The following is a 12,544-nucleotide window of genomic DNA, read 5'->3' as shown; positions in this document are numbered from 1 at the left end:
CTACATCCCCCTGACTGCACATTGGGTGAACGTCGTGGAGGCAGAGACCGAGTCTGACCTTGGGTCTGCTCACGTGCTACCCACACCGAGGATTCCGGGTCCTACGTCCGTGAAGGTTTCTCTGGCTTGGAATTCAAGAGGCACACCACCCAAGAGCTGTTGCAGGGTTTGACAGAGCAGACAGATCTGTGGCTTTAGCTCGGAACCTCCAACCAGGCATGGTCATGTGTGATAATGGGCGTAACCTGGTGGCGGCTCTGTAGCTTGGCAGCCATGCCAATGCCATGTCTGGCCCACATGCTTAATCTGGTGGTTCAGCGCTTTCTGAAAAACTACCCCCATTTGTCTGACCTGTTCAGCAAGGTGTGTCGCGTGTGCTCCCATTTAAGGAAGTCCACTACAGATGCTGCCACCGTCAAGACACTGCAGCATCAGTTCCAGCTGCCAGAGCACCGACTGCTGTGCGACATGCCCACATGCTGCAACTCTATGTTGCACACGTTGGCCAGGCTGTACGAGTAGCATAGAACCATTGTAGAATACCAGCTGCAACATGGCCAGCGCAGTGGTAGTCAGCCTCCGCAGTTCTTCGTAGAGGAATGGGCATGGATGGCAGACATCTGTCAGGTCCTAGAAAACTTTGAGGAGTCTACACAAATGGTGAGCGGTGGTGCGGCCATTATCAGTGTAACCATCCCGCTATTTTGCCTGCTGAGAAGTTTGCTGCTAAGCATAAAGGCCGATGCTTTGCGGTTATGACAGGAGATGGGGGATGGCAGTATGTCGCTTGATAGCCAGACCACCCTCATGCCTGTTTCTCAATGCGTATTGGAGGAGGAGGGGGTGGAGGAGGAGGAGAAGGAGGGGGAAGAGACTGCCGCCCACACTGCATAGGGTACCCATGCTACTTCCCTCACATCTGCTCAGCGGGTATGGGCTGAAGCAAAGGAGGAGGATCATGAAAGTCATACTCCTAGTGAAGACAGTGATGTGTTGCGTACTGGGACTCTGGCATACATGGCTGACTTCATGTTAAGCTGCCTTTCCCGTGACCCTCACGTTAGATGTATTATGGCCAACCAGGATCACTGGCCGTTCACCCTTCTCGACCCACGGTATAATGAGAAGCTTTCCACTCTCATTCCCGAAGAGGGAAGGAGTACGAGAGTGATGCAATACCACAAGGACCTGGTGGAAAAGCTGATGCTAAATTTCCCATCTGACAACGCTAGTGGTAGAGGACGTGCTTCAGTGGGCCATTTAGCAACTCTACACAACTATTTGGTGTCGAAACTGGACACGTGTGTGTGTGGGGGGGGGGCTGACTGCCGACCGAGCTGGGCGCATTTTGCTAGGCTCCGCTGGCTGGTTCCCTTCCGAGCGACTATTAAGCTGCTAAAAGAGCTTTCTTCACCCTAAAGACGAGCTACCTACCGGAGAGAACACAGCGATGTCAAAGCGCAGGATTTCCAAGCCGCCCCCGCAGAAAGTCTCCGACTTCTTCTCTGCCCGGGGTGCCGGCCGGGGAGAGTCTGCAGCTGCGGACGGCCCGCCCGCGCTCCCCGAACGTTCCATAGACGGAGAAGCGCTGCAATCCTCTGCTGAGTCAGAGGGAGCTTGTGCACCGATCGTAGAGCAGGGGAGAAGAGCAGTGATTCCTCCCCACCCAGGCAAGAACAAGAGCCGCTGTCACAACGCCAGAGGAGGGTGAGTGAAAAATCTATCACACACAATCTCACCAGAGACATAGATAAGATGGCGCCTGCAACAGTAAATCAGCGGGGAAGTGCTTTTTCCCCCACCTCTAGCCCTGAAAAGCAACGGCCAAGAGTAGACTCCCCCTCCCTTTCTGATACCAGCTCACTTGCGGCAGAAGATCCGTTTATAAATCTACCCTCCACAGACCAACCGGCCTCTGAATCGTTTATAAAAAACATAGTGATGGCCTTGAGAAAGTCTATGCAGAAGGACTTTAAGATACTTTCTACTTCCGTTAATTCATCCATACAAGAACTAGGTGACCGCACAGACCATGTGGAGCACAAGATGGAGGAGCTGACCTCCTCACATAACAATCTAATTGACTCACACTATTCACTAGAGGAGGAAGTTTCGGCTATTAAAAATAAACTTGCGGACCTAGAAGATAGGAGTAGGCGAAACAACTTAAAACTCAGAGGAATACCAGAAAACGTAAATCAATCAAACTTAAAAACCTTCCTCGCAAAACTTATCACCGCCATTCTGCCAGGGACTCCAGAGTCTGAACGGATTATAGATAGAGCTCACAGACTCCCCAAACCAAATTTCCTCCCACCAGACACTCCAAGGGATGTGATTGTGAGAATCCATTTTTTCCATGTAAAAGACGCCATGATGCAGGCAGCACGAAAAATGGACTCTTTGCCTGATCCTTTCTCTAAAATTCAAATATTCTCTGACCTCTCCCAAGCAACCATCCAAGCAAGAAAAGCCTTTGCTCCTGTGACGGCGGCACTACGCGCAAACAAAATCCTATACAAATGGGGTTTCCCAACGAAACTGCTGATCAACAAAGACGGCACCCTCCATATTATCGCAACTCCCCAAGAGGGAAGTAAGACTCTCGCGACGTGGAATATTTATCTCCCGGAGTTTAGCCGGGACACCTCTACAACAAGACCCAACAAATTATCCAACTCGTGGTCCCGTACGACCCATACTTGAATCTACATTCAGAGACTCCCAAACCCAGAATGGGACTCTCCAAATTTAAGCTTTTTTGCTTCTTGTTTCCTGGGTGAGATTGCTCATGCCAACCTTGAGGGAAGGTTGACCAACCTCAGGCGAACTTTTGCTCTCCCCCACCAGTATGCAGGCAACAAACCCTGCCTTTCTTGATGTTTGTTACACTTGTTTTGTTCTCTCCAGTTTTCTTCTTAGGCATCAAGAAATCTGCATGACATCCCCTACAAATGTCGAACCTGATGCACTCTCATTCGTATGTACCTATAATTGTTTATCTGTTGTTTGTGTGGTCTTGTCTCACTCTCGGAACTTTAATATCCACATGATTGAAAACCATGTCACTTAGGCTTACATCTCAAAACGCGAGAGGTCTAAATTCACCCTTTAAGAGAGCCATGGTGTGGAAGGATGCCAGGCAAATGGGGGCTGATGTGATTTTTCTACAGGAAACACATTTTTCCTCTTTAGCATGCCCAAAATTTTCCAATAAAAATTTCCCCCAAATTTATATGGCCTGCGCCCCTAAAAAGAAAGCAGGCGTATTAATTGCTTTTAAAGCCCAAGTCAACTTTACACTTAAAGACAGCCTAATAGACCCTAAGGGAAGGTACCTTATTCTATCCGGCACTATTGATCAAACTCCTATAACGTTTGCTAACATTTATGCTCCAAATACATCTCAAATTTCCTTTCTAAATAAAACCATAAAAAAAGTTAAAAAACTACAGATAGGTAAATTAATAATAGGTGGAGACTTTAACATTACACCAGATAGAAATCTTGACTCAACAAATATCCATAGATCCTCGCCTACACTCTCCCCTTGGCTTCATAAAGAAGCTGTATACGACCTATTTAGATGTTTGAATTCCTCTTCTAAAGAATTCACGTATTTCTCCCCACGCCACAAAACTTTTTCACGCATAGACCTGTTCATAACAGATAGATGGACACTACCACTAGTCAAGACATCTGAAGTTGGTATAGCAACTTGGTCTGACCATTCCTCAATATTCCTTAAATTAGACCTTGGACCCGCTAGAACAAACACCAAGATTTGGCGCTACAATGTTCCGTTAATGAACATCCCCAAAAATAAAATTTTAATCGCTGAAGCCTTGAGGGAATATTTTGAGATAAATGCAGGCCCGGAAATCAGTCCTTTCACTCTATGGAATGCCCACAAAGCGGTCATTAGAGGGGTACTGATCAAAATAAGCGCCCAACATAAAATAAATAAGAAAAAACTGATGGACGAATTGTTAAGCCAAATCCAAACCATAGAAACCAAAATCCAAAAAACCTCCCAGACGTCTGATCATATCGAATTAGCAACTCTTAGGAGAAAATTGAGATCACTACTTATAGAAGAACATAATAAAAACACCAATTACATGACAGCTAATTATTATTCTTCATATAATAAGCCCTCCAAACTTATGTCAAACAAAGTCAAACCAAAACCTATAAAGGCAAGGGTTCCATTTTTACTCAAACCTAGCAACCCAAATGTAAGGCTCACCCATTCCCAAGATATTGCTAACGAATTCAGCTCGTTTTACGCCAATCTATACAATTTAAAAAATGACCCCGCCACTCCCCAACCGACCTTAGAATTAATCAACCACTTCCTACAAAAAGTGCCCCTTCCCAAAATAGACCCATCTAAATACGATCTGGATGCCCCTATCACTAAAACAGAAGTTTTATCAACTATCAAACTATTAAAAAACTTTAAATCACCAGGCCCAGGCGGTTTCACAAACGAATATTATAAGATCCATTTGCAGACCCTCTCCCCCTACTTAGTTGATATCTTTAATGAAGCCATTACAAAGAGCACCATGCCAACAGAGATGCTCCGGGCCACTATTGTTGCAATCCCCAAACCAGGAAAAACACCAGATAACCCAGCAAATTTTAGGCCTATTTCCTTACTTAGTTCGGATGCAGAACTTTTTTCCAAAATTTTAGCGGCAAGACTTCTTCAAATACTCCCAGATATAATTCATGGCGATCAGGTGGGCTTCACCAAAGGTAGGCAGACATCGGATGGAACAAGAAGGGTTGTCAACCTGTTGTCACGCATGGGGTCTAGTCGAGCGCCTTCTCTACTCCTTGCCCTGGATGCAGAGAAGGCTTTCGACAGACTACATTGGGACTTCGCATTTGCGGTCCTGGAAAAGTTTGGCATCTGTAATAACTTACTTAAAGCAATTAAGGCACTTTACTCTTGCCCGTCGGCGAATGTCTTGATTGATGGAGCCCTATCTGTTCCTTTTCAAATCACCAATGGCTCTAGACAGGGCTGCCCCCTCTCCCCCCTGCTTTTTATAATGGTTATGGAACCCTTGGCCGAACTGATTAGATGTTCCCCCCATATCATCGGCTACCCAATGAATGGTAGACAACACAAGATTGGACTCTATGCCGATGATGTCCTACTAACGTTATCAAACCCACTAACGTCGTTGAGGGCATTGCAGGACATTATCGGAGAATTCAGTAATGCATCTTACTACAAATTAAATATAAATAAGTCCCTAATCCTAGGCATAAACGTTCCTTCCTCCCTAAAGGAGGCCATTCAAACCGAGTTTAAATTTTCATGGAAAACAGCGATCCCATATTTGGGAATAAACCTATCTCTTCCATTGTCGGAAATGCTGGTGCTTAATCTAGACCCTCTTTTCACTTCAATTCAGGAGGAATTGATCTATCTGGGGAGACATGAACAATCCTGGATAGGTAGAATTATGTTGTACAAAATGTTAGTCCTACCTAAACTTTTATACCTGTTTCGCACCATGGCTCTCCCAATCCCCTATAGCAAAATAGTAGCTTTTCAGAGACAACTATCGTCCTTCATCTGGAACAATAAAAGACCCAGAGTTGCATCCAAAATATTGTTTCTTAACCGTAGACAAGGAGGTTTGGGGGTTCTGGACTTGTGGGCATATTGCCAAGCTATCAATCTAAATTTGCCTGCCCCTTGGGTAGGTACAGACCAGCCCCCTCCATGGCAACATATAGAAAAACACTTCAACAAAAATAGAGAATTAGAGTCCCTACTCTTAGCTACGACAGTAGCCGGACCCCCTCTACACCCCACCTTAGATTTGGAGCTTCAAGGTTTCTCTCCGCCCATGTTAGCAACCTTACAAGCCTGAAATATATGCAAGCTCAAATTAAAAGGAGATACAAATAAAAGAGAGATTAAACTCCCCCTAGAAATCCTCACTTATTTCATTCCGAACTTATCAATACTGAATTGGACCAAGGCAGGAATAACCCAAATAGCGGACCTTTTTCTGGAGGGAAGGATTGCTTCTTTTCAATCCTTAAAAATCAAACATGGAATCTCTGATAAAGAGTTCCACTCTTACTGCCAACTATGCTCCTTTCTATCAAAGACCCATTTGGAAAAGTACTATTTACCTAATAAATTACTCAGCTTATTTTCCAAAGCAAATTCATCAAATACCTCCTTAACAAGAAAATTTTACAACATTCTTTCAGGAGATATGGGCACAAGGAAGAAAATTCATTTGCTAAATTGGGAAACGGATTTGGGGAGATCCTTCTCTGTAGATCAATGGCTATTAGCCTTTGAGTGGGCAAATAAATCTACCTTGTCGGCCAATCTCCTCCAGATACAATATAAAACCTTAACTAGATGGTACTACACTCCTGCTAAATTGGCTAGATGTTTTCCCGGTACGGACCCACATTGCTGGAGAGGCTGCGGTCAAGAAGGCTCGCTCATACACTTACTCTGGTCCTGTCCATCCATACAATCGTTTTGGAGAGAAATATTTCTTATTTCTCAAGAAATCTCTAACTGCTCTATTTCTAAGACACCAGAACTAGCCCTACTGCTGCTAAAATGCAACAACATCCCATTTCCAAGGCGAAAACTGATATGCCACTTAAAGGGGTTGTCCCGCGGCTGCAAGTGGGTCTATACACTTCTGTATGGCCATATTAATGCACTTTGTAATATACATTGTGCATTAATTATGAGCCATACAGAAGTTATCAAAAGTTTTATACTTACCTGCTCCGTTGCTGGCGTCCTCGTCTCCATGGTGCCGACTAATTTTCGCCCTCCGATGGCCAAATTAGCCGCGCTTGCGCAGTCCGGGTCTTCTGCTTTCTTCTATGGAGCCTTTCGTGCAGGATGCCGGCTCCGTGTAGCTCCGCCCCGTCACGTGCCGATTCCAGCCAATCAGGAGGCTGGAATCGGCAATGGACCGCACAGAAGAGCTGCGGTCCACGGAAGAAGAGGATTCCGGCGGCCATCTTCACAGGTAAGTATAGAAGTCACCGGAGCGCGGGGATTAAGGTAAGCGCTCCGGTAAGCTTTCTGTACGTCCCTGCATCGGGGTTGTCTCGCGCCGAACAGGGGGGGGGGGGGGGGGGGTTTGAAAAAAAAAAAAACCGTTTCGGCGCGGGACAACCCCTTTAATGATGGTTGCCAAGTTAGTTGTTTTCAGGAAGTGGAGATCCGCAGTCCTCCCAACACTATCCGAGGTCTCTGATGTTATGTCTGACTGTTGCTCCTACGAAAAATTTTTAGCATTATCAACTGACACCATGCCTAACTTCTCTCGCATGTGGAACCCCTGGCTAAATCATATCCTACGATAAGCCTGTTCGGACTCTTTAATATAGACGCGTCGTGCATAGTTCCTGAGATATAATCGTAGACCACACTGAAGTTTAGTTTGGTTATTGAAAAATATTTGTTTTCTTTATGTATACCAAATATATTTCTGTTCATCGCTTTTTATCAGCGACAATCAAAATCACCTTCAATGATTAACGACTGTTAAGTAAGCAGTAATCTTCTAATCCTGTTTTTGTGATATTCTTATATATCAGTCTATTTACTGTGATGATGTGAATGTAACATCCTATCATATGTAAACTCAATAAAAAAACTACTTGGATTAAAACTGGACACGTGGCACAAACGTACGCTGAACACGGGGACCCTGCACCCTCTATCACCCCCAAAAAGGGGGAAAGTAGGTTGGTCTATGCCTCTCTGATCTTCCCCCCCCCCCCTCATCTTTCCTCACGCTGAACAGTCAAGTTTTCAGAGGGCCAAAAGGCTCTGTTAAAAGTAAATTTTTTGGAGGGCTGCATCCAGGCTCTGTTACAAATTAAGCAACTACGAGCTCTATCTTTAAAAAAAAAAAGTTTCTGGGTTTCACCCTCAGGGGTACACCGGCACTCTTGGTACACCAATTTTTCAGGGGTTCGCCTATACTTTTGGTAAAGACATTTTTTTCAGGTGTTCGCCTGTACTCCAGGTACAGAAATGCTTCTGGGGATTGTCTATACTCTTGGTACACAAAGGTTTCCCAGCGCGGTGTTCAGCTATCTGACACATACACAGAATGAATTGTCCTGCTTTGCCCATTAAAATTTCTTCATGTTTCATGTTGTCTTTGGAGCGATGAAAGGAACTGTAACTGATTTAATGAGACTTTTACAGAAGTACTAGCATCCGCGTTTGCTTTAAATACCCTGAGTGGTAAACAGCCGGTTTGGTTTGGGTCTCATAGACACCCGCGCATCCAATCTTTTGCCCACATATTCAACCTACACCTCAGACATATTGCCAAATTTTGTCTGTTCCTCACCACGGACATGCTAAAAACACTGGTGGTTGCATTCAACCACTCCTGACTCGACTGCTGCAACTTGCTTCTCATCAGCTTCACCCACACCAGACTCGCTCCAATCCATACTAACCATGGCAGCTAGGCTCATTTTTTTTCTATCCCGCCATTATTCAGGCACCTCTGCACTATGCCAGTCGCTGCATTGGCTGCCCATCCGCTGCAGAACTAAATTTAAACTCCTCAACCGCACCCACAAAGCTGTGCATGGTGCCGCACCACCATGCATCACCTCCCTCCTTTCCGTATACCACACAGCCCTCTCACTCCCATCCGTTAACACACTCAGACTAAACATCCCTCTAATACGAACCTCACATGCTCGCCTTCAGGACTTCACCAGAGCAGCACCCATCCTCTGTGTTATCAGACCACACCGCTACCGATCTGATGACCTCGTTGCCAGGTCCCAAATTTGTAGATACGGAAGCCCGTGATGAGAAGACTGAAACCTATGCTTTGTAGTGCCGGGAACTAGGATTTTAAGATAAGTCAAAAGACAAATTAAATAAGGCTAAGCTATGTTAACAGAGAAGACACACAACTATTGCAGAAATGTTGTCTAATGTGAGCGCAAAATTATTATATCAGATATACTGTGTGTTTCAAATGAGATAATATGTGCAGGCCTGGAGAGCCTTTCAAAGACCACGAGTCTACATCATGTGTCCCCAAAAGAGTCTCTAGCTTTATTAAGCGCGGGTAAAACTTAAATAAGTTTCAACACAGGAAGTATACGGTTACATCATTTAGTGTGCTGATTGGTCGTTCATACAGGGAGGTATTTGTGAGGTAGCTTGTGATGTCATCCATCTGGGAGGAACTTCGGTGAGCACGCTCAGTTCATTCTTGAATTTGGTCTCATGAGAAGAACATCCTGTTTCTCCTCTCTGCTTGACCAAGACAAAGACAAAGATATTCCTAGATAGGTTTCTGCCAGTTCTTGGACACACAGCACTGCTTCTCCAATTCTTGTGGAGGGGGGGGGGTGATGTTCCCTTCCCCCAAAGGACTAGACCATACACAAAATACTGTATATTCACAGTTGACAACAGAAAATACATACAAAATGGTGAACATATTGGATATCTCCCAAAATTGCAACAGCAATATCCTGACTTAAGTAATTTCTATGTCTGAGACAGGCCTTAAGAGCTTTGAGAATATTTGGTAGATGTCAATAAGTCTTAAGATCAATAAGTATTTTCACCTTTGTAACAGTAGGCTACGTAACACTAATCTTTGTACCAAGCAACATTTGGATACGCCCTCTTCTTCCTGTATAAGAGTTGGCAATAGAGATGAGCGAGCACCAAAATGCTCGGGTGCTCGTTACTCGAGTCGAACTTTCAGTGATGCTCGAGAGTTCGTTTCGAGTAACGAACCCCATTGAAGTCAATGGGCGACTCGAGCATTTTTGTATATCGCCGATGCTCGCTAAGGTTTTCATTTGCGAAAACCTGGGAAATTCAAGAAAGTGATGGGAACGACACAGAAACGGATAGGGCAGGCAAGGGGCTAGCTGTTGGGCTGCATCTCAAGTTCCCAGGTCCCACTATTAAGCACAATAGTGGCAAGAGTGAGACACCCCCCCCCCCCCGTCAGCATAAAGATCGTTCTCCTCTGCCACAGCTGTAACAGCTGTGGCAGAGAAGAACAATGTTAGCCCATTGAATTCAATGGAATCGGCAATACAGCTGGCTCCATTGAAAGCAATGGGCTGCCGGCGATCGCAGGATGAATTGTCGGGAAGGGCTTAAATATATAAGCCCTTCCCTGCAATTCATCCAGAAATGTGTAAAAATAAAAAAATATATATGTATACTCACCTTGTCCCGGCAGAACGGTGTTAGCCCATTGAATTCAATGGAGACGGCAATACAGCCGGCTCCATTGAAAGCAATTGGCTGCCGGCGATCGCGGGATGAATTGTCGGGAAGGGGTTAAATATATAAGCCCTTCCCTGCAATTCATCCAGCAATGTATAAAAAAAAAAAATATATATATATATATATTTATATATATAGATGGGCAATCAGGCAGCAGCGACCCCACAAGAAGTTGTATTACAGCCTTTCCTTGGAAGAGGTGGGCGGCTCTGAGAAGAGCCTTTGTGTTATGGAGAAAGAGCAGAATTATTAACCTCCGAAGCCGTAGAGAGTGCGGCCCTGGCGCTTGAGCGCGTACACCACGTCCATAGCGGTGACGGTCTTCCTCTTGGCGTGCTCGGTGTAGGTGACGGCGTCGCGGATCACATTCTCCAGGAAGACTTTCAGGACGCCGCGAGTCTCTTCGTAGATGAGACCGGAGATACGCTTGACGCCTCCCCTGCGAGCTAGACGGCGGATGGCAGGCTTGGTGATGCCCTGGATGTTATCACGGAGCACCTTCCTGTGCCGCTTGGCGCCGCCCTTCCCAAGACCTTTCCCTCCTTTACCGCGACCAGACATCTTCCACGTTGTAAGTAGAAAGCAATTGCAAACCGGTTCAAGCGTCCTCCCTTAGCTACTCAACGTGCGGACCAGATTGAAAACAGTAACCAATGACGACAGTTTAGGCGTTCCTATTGGGGCAATTACATGTTGGCCACGCCCCTCTCCTTGCTGATTGGTTTAACACAGAACCGTTTGGAATTTAGAATTTAACGCGTATTCTTACAATTCTCAAGTTTCCCGGCCGGTTCCCAGTCCCATTATGCGGTATTAATTAGTGTAGTTTTGTGTATTGCTGTCTTTCTTCTTCGTACAATGAGATAATACCCACATAAATAGATCCTCAACACTAATCCCTTCCCGGCCCACAGGCACAGATAGATGCCTCATACGGACACGTTTGATCAACCACGTTCATAACAGTCTGCCGGGAATTCAAATCTCTTTCTACTACATTTAAAAGATTAGAGAATGGCATAAATTAATTGAGGAACTGACTAGGTCCCTGAAGGGGTTAACAGACCACCTCCTGCTGACGACAGAACATTATTGGGGAGAGGCGGCGCCAGGGTACACCGCACACAGGCTGGCTGTGAACCCGAGTTGGGGAAATGACAGCGGAGGACAGGATGCAGCTCGTTTGAGGAGGATTTGGTGGCTCTGAAAAGAGCCTTTGTGTTCCATGCGGTGCCCAGAGCAGATCTAAGCCCTCTCTCCGCGAATCCTGCGGGCCAGCTGGATGTCTTTGGGCATGATGGTGACCCGCTTGGCGTGGATGGCGCACAGATTGGTGTCCTCGAACAACCCTACCAGGTAAGCCTCGCTGGCCTCCTGCAGGGCCATGACCGCTGAGCTCTGGAAGCGCAGGTCAGTCTTGAAGTCCTGGGCGATCTCTCTCACCAGGCGCTGAAAGGGAAGCTTACGGATCAGCAGCTCGGTGGACTTCTGGTAGCGACGGATTTCACGGAGAGCCACTGTACCTGGACGGTAGCGGTGAGGCTTCTTCACTCCGCCGGTGGCAGGAGCGCTCTTCCTGGCGGCCTTCGTAGCCAGCTGCTTGCGGGGAGCTTTCCCTCCAGTGGATTTACGAGCGGTCTGCTTGGTTCTGGCCATAGCTCTACTGTAGAGATGCACACAGATGTGATATGATGGGAGCCGTAGACAGAGCAGAGCCTTTATACCCTACTTGCTCTTCCCTATTGGCTCTTAGAAACAACGCCCCCTACATCTCATTGGCTTTTTCAAACAAACCACTAGCCCGCCAAAACGCTTGATGCCCGCGACCAATCAGCAGTCGGCAGAGGCTGGCCCCACCTCACCCTATCAGGCCACTGCATGATACGTACGGGTGTCTGTGAAATCATGTTCTCAGCTGCTTCCCTGCATTGATATGTCCGCAGAAACACGCACTCCACGCTGCACGGCAGTCTCCCCCATTAGAAGCTGCGCTGATTTTATGGGAAATGCATTAGGTCGGCGAGTCCCCTCCCTCTTCACACTCAGCCCGGCATCCATACACGCGTTGTATAGGTCACAGTGCCCAACAGGAACGGGGATGATGCGGCGACAATGTCTCGTATTACTCCCCCTCTACAGCCTCCCCCTCGCTCCCTAGACTCCCAACTGATATGAAGTCCCCTGTAGCCGCTATGGGCCGCTGCTATCTAGAACAGAATCCGAGGCAGTGATAATACA

The 12,544-nt window shown here is 46.3% G+C and overlaps 2 protein-coding genes across 2 annotated transcripts; both read right to left on the bottom strand.

Moving 5' to 3' along the window:
• Positions 1-10,508: 10,508 nt before the first annotated feature.
• Positions 10,509-10,867, bottom strand: LOC136577819 (histone H4). Its single transcript, XM_066577742.1, has one exon. It carries the CDS (start codon positions 10,865-10,867, stop codon positions 10,556-10,558), a length of 312 nt encoding a protein of 103 aa, XP_066433839.1. The 3' UTR covers positions 10,509-10,555.
• Positions 10,868-11,551: 684 nt separating this feature from the next.
• Positions 11,552-11,962, bottom strand: LOC136578111 (histone H3). The gene has a single exon (XM_066578013.1). It carries the CDS (start codon positions 11,960-11,962, stop codon positions 11,552-11,554), a length of 411 nt encoding a protein of 136 aa, XP_066434110.1.
• Positions 11,963-12,544: the final 582 nt, after the last annotated feature.

This window comes from Eleutherodactylus coqui, chromosome 8 (assembly GCF_035609145.1).
Source record: "Eleutherodactylus coqui strain aEleCoq1 chromosome 8, aEleCoq1.hap1, whole genome shotgun sequence".
In the NCBI taxonomy this organism is placed as follows: Eukaryota; Metazoa; Chordata; class Amphibia; order Anura; family Eleutherodactylidae; genus Eleutherodactylus; species Eleutherodactylus coqui.
This window is presented reverse-complemented; position numbering and strand designations above follow the sequence as displayed.

Coding starts and splice junctions, on each gene's coding strand:
- LOC136577819 (XM_066577742.1), bottom strand. CDS start 10,867: ATGTCTGGTCGCGGTAAAGGAGGGAAAGGTCTTGGGAAGGGCGGCGCC.
- LOC136578111 (XM_066578013.1), bottom strand. CDS start 11,962: ATGGCCAGAACCAAGCAGACCGCTCGTAAATCCACTGGAGGGAAAGCT.